The 17,754-nt window shown below is 47.0% G+C and overlaps 1 protein-coding gene across 1 annotated transcript in view; it reads left to right on the top strand.

The window, feature by feature from the left end:
- Positions 1-17,754, top strand: part of LOC117226361 (uncharacterized) — a 34,781-nt gene that overhangs the window by 8,179 nt on the left and 8,848 nt on the right. The window contains exon 2 of the mRNA XM_033480603.2: positions 13,910-14,003. Coding sequence (XP_033336494.2) covers positions 13,910-14,003 — 94 coding nt within the window. The remainder of the gene's footprint in view (positions 1-13,909; positions 14,004-17,754) is intronic.

The raw sequence follows: 17,754 nt of genomic DNA, 5'->3' as shown, positions 1-17,754 counted from the left end.
TCTTGTTTCCAGGTGTTCGGCGATTTTAACGAGTTCGATCGACACCGTGGGCTGCCATTTTTGGAACGGCCTGTAGCACCGAGTAAACGTTTTCAATTAAACGACCTCGAGAACTTTCGATTCCAGGATCCGAGAATTTTTGCAGCGCTTCTTTCGGATCAAATTTGAGCCCGAAGTTGTCGAAGAAAACTGCATCGAAAATAACTACGTTCGTAAAATAATCGCACTATTTTTGCAGTAACGAAGCAATATACTCTGCAATATACTCTGTTTCCGGTAAATCGGTTCAAATGAATTTGATGCATGTTCGCGAAGGAAGAGAAGATCGGCGGGTTAACAACTCGAACGATTAAACATGTTGTCCGAGCCGTGCAACGACAACATCGATCCATGGGAATGAAAAATGCACTTTATCGTGCGCACCTGCAAAACTGAAACGCAACGAAGCCCCTCGTCGCTATTGTTTTTCCGTCCCTTTAATCCATCGGTATCAACCGTCTATTTGTCGAACGGCACTTTTATTCTCCTCCGGTATTCTCTCTCCCTCTCTCTCTCTCTCTCTCTCTTTCTCTCTATGCTCTCCCATAACATCGCGCGAACATTATTCGCGATAGAAACGGGCTCGCGGCCCGTTCTGCTGAACGCCCCCGTTTTATCGGTTCTCCGTGTAAAATCGATTTATAGCATGCAAAACACGAACGGGCCCCGTATCGGTATCATATTTACGATATATCAATATATCGTTTACGAGGCGGGTGCGACGTTTTGTTGGCCTTTTTACAGCACCTTGCGCATCCGGCCCGCGTAAGAGTATCGATATTCGATATTGCCATGTTTTTACCCGCTCTCTTTCTCCCTCTCTTTCTCCCTTTCTCTCTCTCTCTCTCTCTCTCTCTCTCTCTCTCTCTCTTATTCTCCCTATCCGATCCCCGATAACTGCGTTTCAATAAAACGAACAGTGCATGAAAATGTTGTAAGCGAATTACGACTGGCCGGGATCGTCCCCCAACTTTCTATTACCCTCGATTACGCGATTATCTGTCTACTCCAGCACACGTTTCGTTCATTTTTTTTCTTGGCTCGCGCTCGCGCAACGTTGCTCTCTACCTTCTTGGTCTATGCACTTTAAACGTATTCGATTAAATTCCTGTCATCCCTTACCAGGTTAGATATTTTATGGAAACGATCGTACATTCCCCGCTTCGATGGCGATCCTTCGTTATCGCGTGTTCGGCTCCCGAAACGGCATTTTTTCAGCCACCTATGGTTCCTTCTCTCCCCGAGAAAAATTATGATAATAATCGTGTGCCCGTTCCGTGGCCGCGCAAATGTCTTGATAATTGTTGAAAAATCGTCGATCTCGCGAAAACGCGCACGGTATAAAAATCATTAAGGTCGAGAGAGCATACCTCGATTTCTCGAAACGGCACTTTTTTCGGCACGCCCGTCACTTCCACTTTCCACGAAACAAGCCGCCCGGACCGGGAAACAATTAATATCAATTTATTCGGCGCGTTCTACCATAATCAACGGTCCATTCCAATTTACCGGTAAAGCCTGTCCGGCGGCCGCGGCTCCGATTCAGCCGAATAATCGGCCATAGCTATTTATTCCTGTCAATGAATTAACATTCGCTCCCGATTCACCGGCCCGCCGGTTAATTACAAGCCATTAGTTTACTAAAAAGTTTGCACACAGACAGGAATCCGTATTCCGGCTAATTAGTCGGCCGTTCCCGCGCGAATATTCATTTGCATTTCTAGATTATCATCCCGGGTTCATTACCATAATCCCGGTGTGCCCCCCGGCGTGGATACCTACTTTTACTTTTGCCAATTTGCCAGCGTTTATCGGTCGACCGTGTTTGTACCCGCCGGTGACGTTTTCCAGTCATTCTTTTCAATTAGTTCAACGACGAGGGTCGAAACAGTCTGCCGGCGCACTGCTCCGCGTGTAATTTCATTATCAGACGGAATCGCGGATTTTTAAACCGGCAATCGCCTTTTCTTCTACGCGAAAACATCGATACAGTAAATTCTCCCTAATTTTCAAGTTATTCGAGTCTCGCGGCTCGCGTTTACAATTACCGATTGCAAATCATTCTAAAAACCAGCCGCACGGCTCGAGTAATCGTATCTCCTCGAATCGAACGAATTTATTTATTCTAAACTTCGCGTACATTTTTGTCGTACTTTTATTTCGTTACCCGACGTTTTCCAGTAGCGTTTACTTTGATAGTACACCGTGCTTCGGTCCATCAGAAAATCCAATCGGATTCCCTTTTTCTCTACTTATCGTCCACGCTGCTGCTATCAATTCGATTACCTCGAGTCGGTGAACACGGTTCGATTGCACCGTGTCACCGGATCGCGTGATTCCCCTTAATTTCTCGACGACGTTACGGCGCGTTACAATTCGTTATATCACAGCGGAGGGACCCACAAAAGTATTGTCCCATGGAGCAATGTGTGCCGGGTCGCGACTCGCGGCTATAATCGTAACGCATGGCGCGTTGTCGTGCGAGGCGATCGTGTTCGACCATAATGGGGCCCCTTGTCATATAAAATCTGTCGTGACGCGGGTTCAACGTACAATCGCGAACCCGTGTGATTACACCGCGATTTTCTGTACCGTTTTAACCCGTGGACGACGGAAGCATTAAACGAGCCGCGGCACGAGATGAATCGTCGCAATTTTCGAAATGGTACCACCGGCGCTAATGCCAGAAAAGTTTTTCCCCCGAACGCTTCCGAATATTTCCACGTTTCCACGTGTTTTCCACGCGATTCTGTCCGATATTTATTAAGCAAGTTCCTATTTTATTCGCACTCTCCGGTATCGGAATCGTTAAAAAATTGAGAAAAAAAGCGCTATGCCTCCATAGAGTACAAGAGCCTCGGGCGAGATACAAATGCTCGCATACGTTTGATTCATTGAAATCGTTGCTATCCAATTTTACAAGCCGGCAATTATCCAATTAAAGCGCGAGCATGGTCCAATTAACAAATAATCCGCCGGAGCAGTAAAAGCCTGTATACATATCGGACCAGCTTTTTTTCTTTTTTTTTTTCGTTACCGCGTCGCTTCGGAAATGTACGAGCGCGATTAACGGGTTAAAACGACACCCCGATTAAAAGCAACATTTTCGCCGTGCCAAATAATTCGGCCCCGTTGAATGCAGTCGGGCAGGTGCTCAAAGGGACTTCGACGTAATTGGCGGTGGGCTGTGCATTGTGCGCGAAAAAGTGTTGGCTAAATTTCGATAATATTGGGCGGCCGGATCGGTTGTTAGACCCCTTAACAAACCGGCGACACGCGGGTACATTTAAAACACGATAATTCGATAGGCGGGGGATTCGGATCGGGGGGCGGGCGGGGGACGGGAAACGTTTATTGTATCGAGTCAATATTTTAGCGGCTCTTTTCCGGGGGCCGTCGCGTCGGTCCGCTGCCTTCCCCGTAAAAATATCGGTTTTCGATAACAGATAGTGCGCCGACCCGACTACAGGGTTCTCCGTGCGAATTAAACGGTACACGAGAGCGCGTGAACGAAAAGAGGAAAAAGAAACGGCGAGAAGGAGGGGACAGAGCGAAGAGAAAACGATACTGGTTCCAGTGGATCCAGTTTCATTAGCTAGCGTCCCCCATTAATTAATTAACGGGGTCTTGGAGCGGGAGTGAACTGCCGTATCATCTTAATCGCGATTCTATTGCTTCGATCGTTTGGTAACACAAGAACGTCTCTTTAGTCGCAATCGTCTCTCGTTAGCGTCGCTTCGTGGATTCTACGCCATTGCGAGGCCGCAGCGACGAACGCGTTGCTCGCGATCAGAGGGTCGTAAAATTTTCTAACATTCGTCAACTATTAAATAAAACGCTTCTTCGTCAACTGCGACGAACAGCAGACGGATAAAAGTGCATATCTTCTTTTAATGATATTGACAAGTGAAAATAATGTGACAATATTCTTACAGTTTTCTGACATCTTCATTGCTCCGTGTTTTACTTATCCATTTTTACCATAAATGTATAAAATTCGCAGTCCAAGTATAACGTTGTCGTTCAGCGTTTCGTTTGCTGTAATTTCTCTGCCTCTCGTTGCAATTATTTCGGCATCGCTACGCCGTTGGAAGACCGCGATAACAAGTAAATTGCACGTATTAATCGCGTCATTCGTGCCTTCAATCACAGTGATAATTACAGATCGCAAACGAGAAGGGAACAGATTGAAGGTCTCCACGATTTTATGGATATTGCCAACGTAATACAGGGTGACTGCGAGAACTGAACCTGTTACTTAATAAATTATGAATTTACAAATTAGCTGTGGTCGGTGGAGCTTAGAATTTCGTAGAAGCAACGCATTGGAGCGCCACTAACAGTGTATCGTTAAACACGATCTATTTATTCGATCCAATTAAGGCCCATAAATCGGTCGTTTCATTACGCGCGCAGCAGCTGCGTAAAGTGATCAGATAATTGTCGAATTCATAATTCACATGGCAGAATTTTAATTCGGCGCTCGCGCGTTTGGGAATCAATTAGCCGGGATGGGGGAACAGAGAAAGAGAGAACCGGGGAGATTTATTTGCCAATTTTCGATCGTTTTGCCGGAAAACTAATGGCTGCTCGAGCACGACGTTCCCCGGGCCGCATGAAATAAGGTAAATAAAAGGGAACAAAACGTTGATAGATTTATCGGTTTACCCCGTTCCGCGAAGTAACGTTCCTACCCCCCCCCCCCTGAGGAATTAATTAATCTAATTTATATTAAACGCGGCCGAACGGGGACGCCGCTCCGTGGGGGTTGAACGACCCCCCGGGGGGGCCTCTGTTATTAAAATTCCTCGGTATTTGCAATTTAGATCGATCGGCGCAGACGAGAAGACCGGAACTAATTTGCGCGAGCGTTTTATGGACAAATTAGTTGCGTTTGTCGGGCGTTTATGCGGGTAGAAAATTGATAAGCCTGATGAAGGGTTGTCCCGGCCGGTAACGAGGCTGATTTGCGATTAACGTTACACGGCTGGGCTGGTCAACCAGCCGAGGGTTCGTTCCGGAGGAATAAACGCGAAGTACGAATGAAAATTGAACCGGAGACTTTGATCGCGATTAATACCCGTGGTTCGTGGAACCGATGAATCGATTGGTCAAACAGAGAACCTATAAAATCAACATACCAACAATGTATGGTAACGTATCGTCGATGAATTATTTTTTAATTTCACCGATCTACCTACTCCACGTTCTTCTTTCTTTTTTTTTTTTTTTAATTTCCAGCCACTCGTTAAAAGCAGCAGGCTACGTTTCAATTTACATTCATTCGCTCGAATTAACTCTGCTAAGCTCCCCGTTCAAAATGAAATTTCTTTGTGAAGGAATTCTGTTAACAGCGCTCCAACAAAGTTAACAATGTTGTGTCGGGCAATTGGATTAATTGGTTATCGGTCGTTAATTACTGCTTTTTTTCGTTTTCAGTTACCAGGTTGCTTTATTATCGTTCCCGATTCATACGACCGGGCGTAGATCATCAAAGAGATTGATCGGACCGATGGTTCAATTATCTCTAAAGAGCGAGTGAGAAAGAGAGAGTCAGAGAGGGGTGGGGGGCGAGCCTGAAAAGATGAAAAAAAATCCGCATCACGTTGCACCAGCGTATTTACACTTTACCCGCTTATGCGCCGGCTAATCCATCTTCCCGTTCATTTTCTACCTCGTTACAGAGTTTTATTTAACGAGCACCAGTCCCTGCCACGCTTACCCCGGTTGTCCGTCATCCCCTGGGACGTTTTATTACGCGAAACCTGCCGGTAATCCGAATAGAACACGCCGAACTCGATCCTTTAATGTTAATTGGCTCTAATATTTGCTCGCCGAAACCGCTTCGTTCTCTCTTTCAATCAAATGCCTTCGCGTGCTTCGCTACCCCCGAAAATTGTAGAACATTTTCCAGAACAAGTAACAGCACGAGTATTCAGGCATTAAACGTGGACGTACAATGAATATGACATTTCTTTAGCTACCGAGGAAATAATTAAAAATGAAGATATTGTTGCAGCCTCGAAGACAACAATATTTATTTAAGAATTATTTAGCGCAGCTAATACGGAGTCGGTCGAGTCTCTTGCGAAAATTCTGCAGAGTGAAATTCCAAAAATTCTTGTCTCAACGAGAAGCTTGGAATGTCATTATCTCGAGTACAACAAGAGCTCCGAAAAAAAACTAATTTCGCCTGAATCGCGCTTGCTCAGGATGTAGAAGTGCCGGGAAAAGCGTGCAGTGAATTTTTTGGCGCCGTAGGAACAGATGCAAAAATTCGTAAGCGTTGGACGCGTTGATCGCCAAGGAGAATCGCGGGAACACACGAACGCGTCGGGGTGCAACAGTGTTCCGTTGTTCGTGGAAAATTGCATTTCTGACGGCAGCATCCTCGGGCCGGTGTCAAGGCCTCAATTAACCACGGTTCTCGAGTGGAAATCGGGTCAGTTTGCGGAAGGGTTTTATTCGGCCCCGTCGAATCGATATCAGGAACGCGCTATTAATCTCGAACGGTACCCGACATATTTTTATCGCGAAACAACCCTCGAATGGGGTCGGGAACGAGTCAACAAAATTACATTCCCGGGTATGGGGGCGGCTGCGAAATCCATTTCGCTCGCTTTTCCACGCCGCCCTTTTATTATACGCCCAAGGAATTGCTAAACAGAACGAAAATTGCTGCCATAAATTCACCGGAGAGAGAGAGCCCGCCGCGGCGCGGATCATGTTTAATGGCGGCCGGGGTTTCGAATGCTGAACCAGCGACCGGAAAAATTGATCGCGCCCCTTAAATCCTCGTTGCAAACGACGCGTGAACCTGCAAGTACGGCCCCGGAATTTCTGCCGGGGGGACATTCGGAGATTAGAGCACGACCGAATTTTATTCCCGTTGCCCCTAATTTCGAAAGCGATCGTGGAGCGAGCAATCGTTGTACGGCCGAATCATTGTTTAAACGACGACGTGGTAAAGCTCGAGAGTAGATCGCAGAAATTAATTTCTATCTCGAAAGAAAGCTGACAAATAAAACGAGACCGTCTTTACATCGGATTTTCACGTCGCAGGCCGGATCTCGCGGGTTTTAATTAAAATCTGCTCTTTCGTATTTCTCCTTGAAAAGTGTAATTCTTGGTAATCCGACGAATTTCTAAATAAATTTTCCGCGGCTCTCTCCCGCACGCGTGCGAGACAGTCCGTAGTTCATTAAGCCGGAATAAAACTGGAGTCGGTGCAAAGCAGCCCCTGAATACCCGGGTTTTATCTGTCCCCGTGAGCGTAGCCGCGAAATTGCTTCTGTAAATTCCGTGTCAGGTGCTTTGAATCGGCCGCCTGTAGATCGTCGGCCCCGCTCAAAGCTGAAATATGTCCGGGAAAATTTTAATTCACCGTGTCTCTTTACCGTTTTCCCGGCCACAAAGCACGTCTTCGCGACACTGGGATCCATTTCTTCCTTATTACTCGGCCCGCGAACCTGGAAGAAGAGGAAAGCTGAAAAGCGGTGCGGCGGCGGGGCGGGCGGGCGGGGGGGGGGAAGAAAAATTACGTTTCTAAATAAGACGTAAGCAAGAGGAAGGGCCGGTAAAATACGGGGAAAAGGAGAGAGCGAGAAAGAAAAGAGAGAACGAGGAGGAGAAAAGAGAGAGAGAGAGAGAGAGAGAGAGAGGGAGAGGAAGAAAAGAGAAGCACAAGGGAAAAAGAAACTGCTTCCATAAACGTTCCACTCGCGGAATTAAAAACACGGACAGAGGGAAAGGGAAGGCATGAGGGGGAAACGCGACGCGGAAAGTAATTTCAAAGTAGAAAAAGGGCGGGGACGAGCGACGGCGAGCGGCGAAAGGAGGGGGTGAAATACGAGCGGGCGGGTCAGAGGGGAAAATGAAAAAGTCGAATCAGATAGAGAAACAAATTTCCTTCCAGCTCGTAACAATAGAAAGTCAATTCCGCCTTTATTCCTTCGGCCAACTTTTACCCGCGCCAGAAGTTTTCGTTTCGCCGCGTTAACGCATCCCTTCGCCGCCCTCCGCCGCCCCCTTTCATCCCTACACGATTTTATTCGCGAGCTTATTTTATCTGCGTTTATTACCATCGTTTCGCGAACAGTTTCCATTACTCCTCTCTCTCTCCCGAGGCATCCGCGAAATGGAAATGTTTTGCTAGCCGGAAATTTATACAAAACCGAACGAAAAGATTCGATTGAAGCGCCTGGAAATGAATTGGTAGAATTGGAACGCTCCGGGGAGGGAGACTGAAAGGGGCTGGATTCGGTTTGAAATTTTCTTTGATGCCGTTCCGCTAGATTTTTTTTCTTGTGATTCCGCGCGGTCTGCTTTACGCTCTCGAGACTTTTAATTATTTTCTTCGGCTTTTTTAATCGTTCCGTAGCCAGCGGGAACAGAAATATTCCCGAGCGATATTGTAAATATGATTAAAAATTCTTCCCAGCGAAACAACGGTACTTTGAATCGTCCTATAGACAAGCGGTTGCAGGAAATCCTTTATTAGAAGCTCCGTGTAAAATTACCGTGGGCCGATTAAACGAATCATGTAAAAACGATTAAACTTTCCAAATTGATCCGAATCCTTCCTAAACGAATAGCAAAATTCGGACGTAACGAATTAATGAAGATTGATGTACGCTAATTAAAGCGCGTTTTAAGAGCTCACGAAATTACTAGTCACGGTCGAGCGGAGTTCCAGTTTAAAAATTAGTGCGAAAAGTGGTTGAAGCTACGCCTGTTATTTTTCTTTCATTATGCTGAAACTGACGATGCGCCGGCGTATCTGAGAGGCGCAGCAGGCTTTTTGCGAGGAAACCCTGATTTTTTCGTGGCCGGTGTGTAGCGGCTTTGGACGGACGGGCCTCGAAGGGAGTCGCCTTTTTTGAAATTATAATGAAGCGAGCCCCGATCGATCCGGTCTACGTTTAATCGCGCATAAATTGAGCAATCCTCTTTAATTACGGGGCCTCCGGGGTCCCGCGGAAGAAGGACTCGGCCGAGGATTTACATATTCCGAGGCACTTTGTGGGCCAACAGCCCGAAATCGCGTTTCCTGGTCCATCAGAAAATACGCCTGCCGCCCGAGACACACTCTCGATGCAAATCCTCTTTTTATGCGACGCCGCGAGACCAGGAAGCCGGAATAATTTGTAATTAATTAGCCTTTACTTCGGTCTCTGCCCCCACAGCTCTCCCCCCTCGGCATCGAGACGGCCGAACGAAATAATCAATCGAACGAGAACGTTTACCCGGTTTGATTACAACGGAACACTCGGTAGCGTGGCATCGTAATCGAACGATTTATGACGGTCGTTAAAGTCTCCTTAACACTCGTGGCATAAAATAAACGATTTTAATAAACAGTTCCGAGCTGCTCTTGATGGCTATACGTCGTGCCAACGAATTCTCGTAAAACGACTAACTAAAAATTCTTTGGAACTTCGGCGCTGTTGCTGCTTTATTCGGTTCTATATTTTTCTTCAACCCTTTGCCATAAATACTGTCACCGGTATCAATGCTTCGAAATCTTCTCGCTTTATTGGCATTATCGAGCAGATTACTTTATGCAATAATAAGAATCAGATAAAAAGATCGTTTCAATGATAATTTTTATGGTTTATCTTTCTTCTCTGGCTGGACACAAAATTCCACTCGACTCGATAAAAAATGCCCATCCGCAAAAATCTGTTCAACGTATCCAAGCAGTGGTGCTTTAAATCTGAGCGGCGAAGGATTAAACGTTTAAAGAGCTGTTGACACATGAACGTATAATAAATGTGTAATATTCATTCGACAGAATTTTGTAAAGTTAACTTGAAAATATACCTATAAATTCAACGCGTGTTTAATATTTCTGAACGTTACTGTACACGAAAATCTGGAATTGGTTAACAAAATATAGTTGAAAAATTTGTTCGCTTGTTGTCGAAACGTTCGGAGGCTCGTCTGCGAGCAACTGGAAGACAACTTGCGAGCGGAGCGCATCTGCATTCTGCGACGCGATACCCGAGAGAATCGGGGCCTTTTTTGCGGCCGTGATTAATGCGCGTCCACTTTAAGAGCCCTCATTGGCCACAAAATGATCGGGCCAGGTTTTTTAATTCGCTCACGTGTCAGCTCGGGAATTACCTTGTTCGACAACGAAATCATTAAGGACTGTCAAATTTTCTGTAACGTTCCCGAGGCTCTTAAACGACGCACGGGCCCTTCGTCGTTCGAGCGCGAAAACCTTACAATTAGTTGCTACCTCTGGGCGACAATGACGATAAAGAACGACCATGGAAGTGAAAAGATCGCGGATCCCGGCCGCAGAGAACGGTCGATAAAGTGGAACAGATCGGAATGAATGGGCGTGAATACTTTACGAGGGCCGAATTGATTTTATTCATCGAAAATTTATGCCGGCTCGAGAGAGTAACGAGCGCGGAAGTGTCGCGAGATTAATGCGGCTGATTTGAATTCGCTGGCCGAATTAATTCATTGACAGTCCCCGCTTGGAAAATACGATTCACGAGCTTCGTTCGTATCGACGGGAAGATTGTTTTATTAATGTCTCGCTCGGCGAAATAAAAACTTCCGCGTTAGCGAAACCCATTGTGCCCGGTGAAGTCGAACAAATTGATACGCGAATTATGCCCGCGACGTGGCCACAAACGATTACGCGATGCGCTTTAGCGAATACAAGTCGTGAAAGATTCTTCCTCGCTGTATAACGCGGGGCACGTTTCTCAAATATTTCAACAGACCGTTTGCCAAAAGTTTCCTGGAACACGTCGAAAACCGTATTTCTCATCATCCGAAGGAACGAGGCGCCTTCAAAAATGGAGAATCGTCAACGGAGCAGCGCTAGAACGCACCCATTGTTCCACCTCATAGCGCGCAGCGCGTTTTAAAAATGTTTTAACAATCCGTGAAAGCTTTCCCGCGGAACAATTCGACAGGAACTTTCACGAAACAAAAGTATCGTAACAATAGTTACGAAAATATTCGTAACTGTAATTTTCGTTCTCGCAGGATCTTCCGTATTTTCGGTTACAATGGAAAATATAAAATAAAGCGTGGAAATGAAAGAGTAGAATCATCTGATTCATTTAAAGTGGCTCATTAAGGTCTATAGAAAGAGAGAGAATGGCAACAAAAGCCTCGCTTTAGCGCAAGCAGCTTTCCCGGGCATATTTCAAGAAGCGAAACTATAAAAGCTCGGAATAAAGTACGAAATAAAAGCAACGTTACTCACTTGAAATCGTTCGTTGAGGCGCCCGAGGATCAGAAGAATGGTAACAAGCGGAGGAGCTGAACGTCACGGAGACCTCCCCGTTTTAATTCCGAACCCCATCGCTTTCTACGGTGAAAGCAGCGTTCACCCCCCGGTGATCTCTCGCCGCGTCGTGTTCTCCGGGAAATAAATCTCCAGGCTCTCTCTCCGCCAGCAGTTTTTCGATCTTCGAGGGACCGTCTCCGAGGGTTACCGTAAAACTAAGCCCGGCACGGCGACCCTGGAAAAATCGGTAGAAACCATCGTCGACACAATAACATCCGCCATTGTACAGCTTTCCAGTGTTTATTGCCCGGTGTCTCTGGGTCACTGGGTGCTATGCATTTTCACGTGGCCACCACCGAATCACCCTCGGCCGACCGTTGCAATAAATTTCCCGAATTTACCAAGGTCAGCCATAAACCGACCGCTCGGTAGCGAAACGGTAAAACCCGAAAGTCTATGACTATTGCATACCCAACGTCCTTTTCTGCACACTCTTCCGAATTAGTATCCACGCTAGGGCAAAAGTGATTTAGGTACTTCGATGGTCAGATTATTTTTTTTACTAATGCGGTACGTCCTGTGCTGTTGCTGTTCAAACTAATTGAGAGATTGCATTTGTTCAGACCTTTCGCCACTTTATTACTATGTTTACGATCTCGACGACTTTAAAATAAAATTAGAGGAACCGGACAATTGAGAAGAATTATAGAAATTTAATAGTTAAGTGTTGGCTTAAGGATCCTCTAAATCACAGGAAAGTGTACCAAGAACGTTTTATGCAGAAATCTGTAGTAATCGTAAAGAAAGAAATAAGATTGCAGAAAATTGTAAAAATATAAAATCTGCTAAAACCTTTTATACGTGCTCGGTGAATAATGCGGAAAAATGTTTGTAGACAAATCTGCAGCCCAGTAAAGCATGGAAAAGGTAAAATTGAAGGTATAGAAAATGTAGAAATTTCTAGGTTAGCTTTTGTCCCGAGCGTAAAAAGCGTAAAGAGCTGAAAAATTCTGCCGAAAAATCTACAGTAAAAGCAAATGACAGAGGATGCCTATGGAAATCGAGTAGCCAAGTTTTGGGACAAAACGGCCGAAAATCGGGCCAGGATAATGAGAGAAGAATGGGACGCGATGGACGCAGTCACGGTGGATGGAAACGGTGGATCGGGGATCTCTCGTGTTCCACTCTTATCGTTAGTTCCCACGTTGTCGATCGCAAATTCTCGCTTTCTCGGGCCAGATGCCGGCACTTTATAAAGATCCCGGACAACGACGTTGTAATGTCCACTCTCGGGCCGATCCTGCGCCGCAGTTACCCGATCCCCGTTTTTCTTTTTTCTGTGCACGGTCCGGTCGTCGTCGACGACGGTGGAGAACGGTTTTCTGCGAGAAGAACCAGAGGCGAGAGAAAGGAAAAGGGAGAGAGGGAGAGAGAGAGAAGGGATAGGTATAGCAGAGCAGTTTAATTCGCCGGTTAACGAACAGCAGGAATTAGCGGGCCGGTCGGGCGAGGAATTTTATGGAAAAATCGGGGGAAGGTATAATTAAACGTTCGCCGGCCGCGTGGACCGGGCGGTATCGTGTAATTTCGTTACGAATAACGCTTATTCCGGGAGAAAGTCGTAATGAGCGTACACCGATTACAAAGTGCCACCTTAATGCGACCGCCGGCCGGCCACCGGCCGCTTAATACGACCGCCTGCTTTTTGTACGTTTCAATTTTGGGAACGATCCCCGGGCCCCAGGAAGCGCTGACAACCGCAAGGAATCTCGTTAACCCTTCTGACGGCTGCTCTTCTTTTTTCCTCTCCCCCTTTCTCTCTCTCCCTCCCTCCCTCTCTCTCTCTTCCCAGATCTCCTACCTGTACGCACACACGGCAATTTCGAAGCGTCACGGCGCGGCGCGGCGATCTTTTCTTTTGCATTCCCTGGACGATCGTTGCCGTGTCTTCCCGGTTTTATGACTATATTAAACGCTCTCCTCTTCGCTCTACCTTCTCGGAATTATTCCGCGGAAACCGTGGATGCCCCCTGTACCCCATTCCAGAGCCGATGGATTGATTGTAGATCGCGTCGATGATCGAAATTATTCGGAATGCTACACTCGGATGCGTCCGGAGCGGCGTCGGAAGCTGTCAGTTCTTTCGCGATTGACAGGGCAGCGTAATTAAGTTTTAATTGCGATGTATTCTGAGCCCGTGTCGGGAGTCGGGAGTCGGGAGTCGGGAATGAGCGGAGCAGCTCTGTGTTTTTGTTTTATGGTTTATTGTTGGAGCAACTTGTCCCGGACGGCTTAATGGACAGCTTGTTTCGCCGAGACATCGTTCCGCTACTCCCTTAATCCAGTTAGCCGACGTTGTTTGTTTTTTAATGAATAAAATCAGGTAAAAATCGGATCCGACGTTTGTCGGATTCAATATTCCAGGATTGTCGGAATTAACTTGTAGCGAATTGCTTGGCGAATAATCTTGACATAAACGTTATTTGGCTTGCTTGCTTCTGAAAAGAGATAGAACACACTAACGATGATCCCTAAAACGGGACGGTCCGATTATTTTTAATTTTTTAATTTGCAGCTTTTTAACGGCCTTTTTAACAGATCTTTCTGTTACAGAACACCATGATGGACTGCGGGGGCGACGGAGGGGACCTCGAGGACCTCGTTGACCTGGCCACCGACGTTGCGGACTCGTCTCCGACGATTCGAGGTAATTAGACTCTGCTTGCCACCCTTCCCGCGGAGCATCGGCTCCGCGAAAGCCCATTTTACCGAGGCGCGGAGTTAACTCGAACAAGCATCACGATCGTCGGACCATTTTTCTTAATCCACGACTAACGATACCTGCGACAGACGGAGACTAATTTCTCTTTCGATCAACATCCCTGCAAACGATATTGTAACGGGCGATGCTGTTCGCCCGAAGGCTTAATCCCCTTATAAACATCTTTATCGCGGAAACACTTCCCAAGAGCCTCGCGATAATTATCTCGCAACTACCCCATAGTTCCCAGCGACGATTCCACCGGCAATTGCCTCCGAATGTCGCAAGTTTCCCATTCTTTGCACGAGCGACCGCTATCTTCGAGTCGCTCGTAAACTCCACCACGAGCTGCCGCCCCGGATCCCATTCCCCTCTAACTACCCTCTTGTCTCGCACCCCTTGGCCCCCGTTCAACACGTTTTATTTACCCGTTAATTAGATCGTCGACGGGGGCGGCATTAAGAGAGCATCCGGCGTGTAACGAGACCGAATAATCTTAAACAACGCGTCGGGCTCGTCGGAATCGTCGAATAAACTGCAGAAGGAATCGGCGGCAGTCCGATCTGTAATATTCCCGGGGGCTCCGGTAATTATTTAGGCTCTTTGTCACGGTGCTTCGCGCAGTCTCCTCGCGTCATCGAAACCGTTGGCAATCTCCGAGGGCGAACTCGGAAATGGAAAATCGTCGGCCGCGAGGACAAAGGGGAAATAGTGTTTACGGAACCGAGTCGCTTCGAGGGGCGCGGAGGGATTCCTGGCGGTAATCTTGATTGTGATCGGGCAACGAGGGTAATTGAGGCTTTACGAGATCATGCGGCGACTGCAGGCCCGGTGGTTCAATGGTCGGAGCGATTCCACGAGTGTCTGGGAGCAGCACGATTAATTAGAATTAGGGTGTCTCTTGATCGTACGCGAGCTGCGATTTGTCACGCTGCGCCCGATCTTCGTTCGACGTACGAATATTAACCCCCTCGATTCGGATGGAAAAATTAATCGTTTGCAATTCTTCATTCGATTCGAAGAAGAATACCACGATTTCATTTACCGTTCACCATTGTATAGTGTCGGGTGAAATTAAAGGAGGCTCGAATTTTATTCGACGGATCTACACGAGATATTATTCGAATTAAATTTTATTACAACTCCGATTGGTAACCGATGTTGTTGGAGATGAGATAGCATGTAGGAAACAGTTCGAAATTTGATGGGATTGCCAAGGACAAACAGCTTCCGTGTTTCCTGTCCGGAGTCAATGCTCTTCGACCGAGGGGAGGAGAAACCGCGTGAAAGGGGGATGGACCGAACGAGGAAAAAGATCGTAAAGAGAGAAAGAGAAAGAAAAGGAGAAAGAGAGGAAGAAAACGAAGCAATTTCTCGGGGCGGGATCCCGGGCGCGAGTGTGTCTCGGCTGTCAGGCGAGATCGTCCGGGATCCATGTAATTACGTCCTTCGGGATCGGCCGATGACTTCACGACAAAGTATACCCTCTCGGTTTTACCACTTTATAATCAACGAGCTCGCGTTCTCCCCCTCCCATGATCCCACGGTGTCCGCTTGAACGCGTACCGTAATCGCTCCTAATTACCCGGTCCTCCTGTCTCTCGCTCTCTCTCTCTCTCTCTCTCTCTCTCTCTCGCTCTTTCTCTTTTACTTGACGCCAAGAGTTCCCACCCCGGGCAACGGCAAACTTTCGGTCACGCGAGCCCACACGATCCACGAGTACCACGGGGCACCACAGAATTCAGCCTCCCCTCAGGACTCGGGAACCACCGTGAAACGCGTGCGTGATCGCACGCACCCCATCGCGGTCCTTCAAATTCTTTTTATTTCGTAGGATTTTTATGTGCCTCGCCTCCAGTCGGTTTTAATTGGTTGCTCGGGGATCGATTCCGTCGCAGTCGGTCATTACCTCGACCACCATGATGAGCAACAATTGTCTGAATGCCCTTTTTATACTCGTTCGAGAAAGATTCTGGCTCTCGATACGTTCATTAACGAAGTCGAAATTGAAAAGTCAGTATTCAACCATATTTTATTGTACAATAAGTGGACGATTGTTTTAGGAACATTCAGTTTTTTGGTCATTTCTGGTGAATTATACCTGTACATGCAAATTAAATAACTTCTCGCTCGAGGACCTTCGCGCAAATAAAACGCCGTGATTTTTGCTTTATCGCGAGAATATTAGATAATATTTTACGTCAACGTGTGCAATGACGTAAAAAAATACGCGACATCGTTGCGCGTCAAGGGGTCGAAAGTTGAATCGGGAATTATGGAGACGCGGGAAATGGATTCTTCGTGTCCTGATACAGCGGCTGGAGCAGTGGGTGGTTGGATGAATTCTTTATAGGATTGCTTAGGGGTTTTACGAGGGCTCCTTTAGTCGAGGTTGTTACGTCGATGGAGAGATGAGGAGCCGATGTCATCTAACCATCTGTATCTTCAAAGAAACATCGCGGCGAAGGCGGAATCTCGGCGGAACATCTGAACGTGGAAAATTCCGGATGGAGATACGAGAACTCTTAAAACTTCTTTGGAACTCGTCGTCTCAACGTGGAACATTCTATTAGCGAAACTCGAACAGAATCGACGAGTAATACTCTTTCGCTGTTCGGCGAGGAAACGTTCGAATGCCTCTCTATAAACCATAAAACCGAGAGGGACGGTCTCCGTGAAAATTCGTAGCCGGAGCGATCGAGGAAATTACAGGGAAGATCCGGATCGTCAAAAATAGATCGGAGAAGAGAGAGAGTGCACGCCGGCAAACAGCATTGATATTTCAGTAACGTCGGTCGGCAACGAGAAAGTCCCGCATCGGAGGAAATATCCTCGTAAAATGTTATTCCCCGGCATCCATAAGGAGGCAGAGCTGACGCAGAAGCTTCTTACGCGTCTCGCAAGAACGTCTGCGAGGATCGATCGCGAGATTACATAAAAGTCGTCCGGAATAAATCCTGCGGGAACATCTTCGCGAGAATCGGCGAATCGATCGCGGAGGGTATATCTTCTCTGGGTGGGGATGTTTGGCCCGAAAAGAGATTTATAGATCGTAAATCGGCGTCGCAGTCCCTTCTCTTCCCGTCGCGCGTCGTTCCGGACGGTGTCGCGCGATATTTCTCGGAAGATTGAAACTGGGAATTGTTAGAGGACCGCGGCTCGCAATTACCATATAAAATTCATGTTTCGAAAAAGAAAAAAGAAAGGAAAGGAAGGGGGCCGGGCTTCCGGGCCGGCCGAAAGCGGAAAGTTATTTTCCCCGGGCGCGTGATTAATGGTAACGACCCACAAAACTTTAATGAATCCCACGGACCTCGAGAGAGCAGCCTCGTTATCGGCTGTCTCGGCTCGATTCCATTCGCGATCGTGGTATTAACGAGCCGGTGATCGAGTTTCGAGGTTTATTTATTAGCCCGTTAATCGACGGTCCTCCGCCGGTTCCTTAATTATGTTTACACACCGAAAACTTTGTAGCGGGCTCGCGTGCCGAATCGATGTCGTTATCTTCCGATTCATCTTTAATTCCGTTTTTATCGCGCCGCCCGGGGAAGAGCTGTTTCTGATTCGATCGCTGTTTTAACACGGTCCGGCGAAACGAGTGCACGCTGGCGAACCGAACGGGAGAGTCCAGAGAATCCGAGGAGAGTTTAACTTCGTTCCCGACAGCGCCAACTTAATAGAACTCCGGGGAAACTTC

The sequence above is a fragment of the Megalopta genalis genome, chromosome 11 (assembly GCF_051020955.1).
Source record: "Megalopta genalis isolate 19385.01 chromosome 11, iyMegGena1_principal, whole genome shotgun sequence".
Lineage (NCBI taxonomy): Eukaryota > Metazoa > Arthropoda > Insecta > Hymenoptera > Halictidae > Megalopta > Megalopta genalis.
The sequence above is the reverse complement of the archived record's forward strand: the minus strand, read 5'-3'. Positions and strand labels throughout refer to the sequence as shown.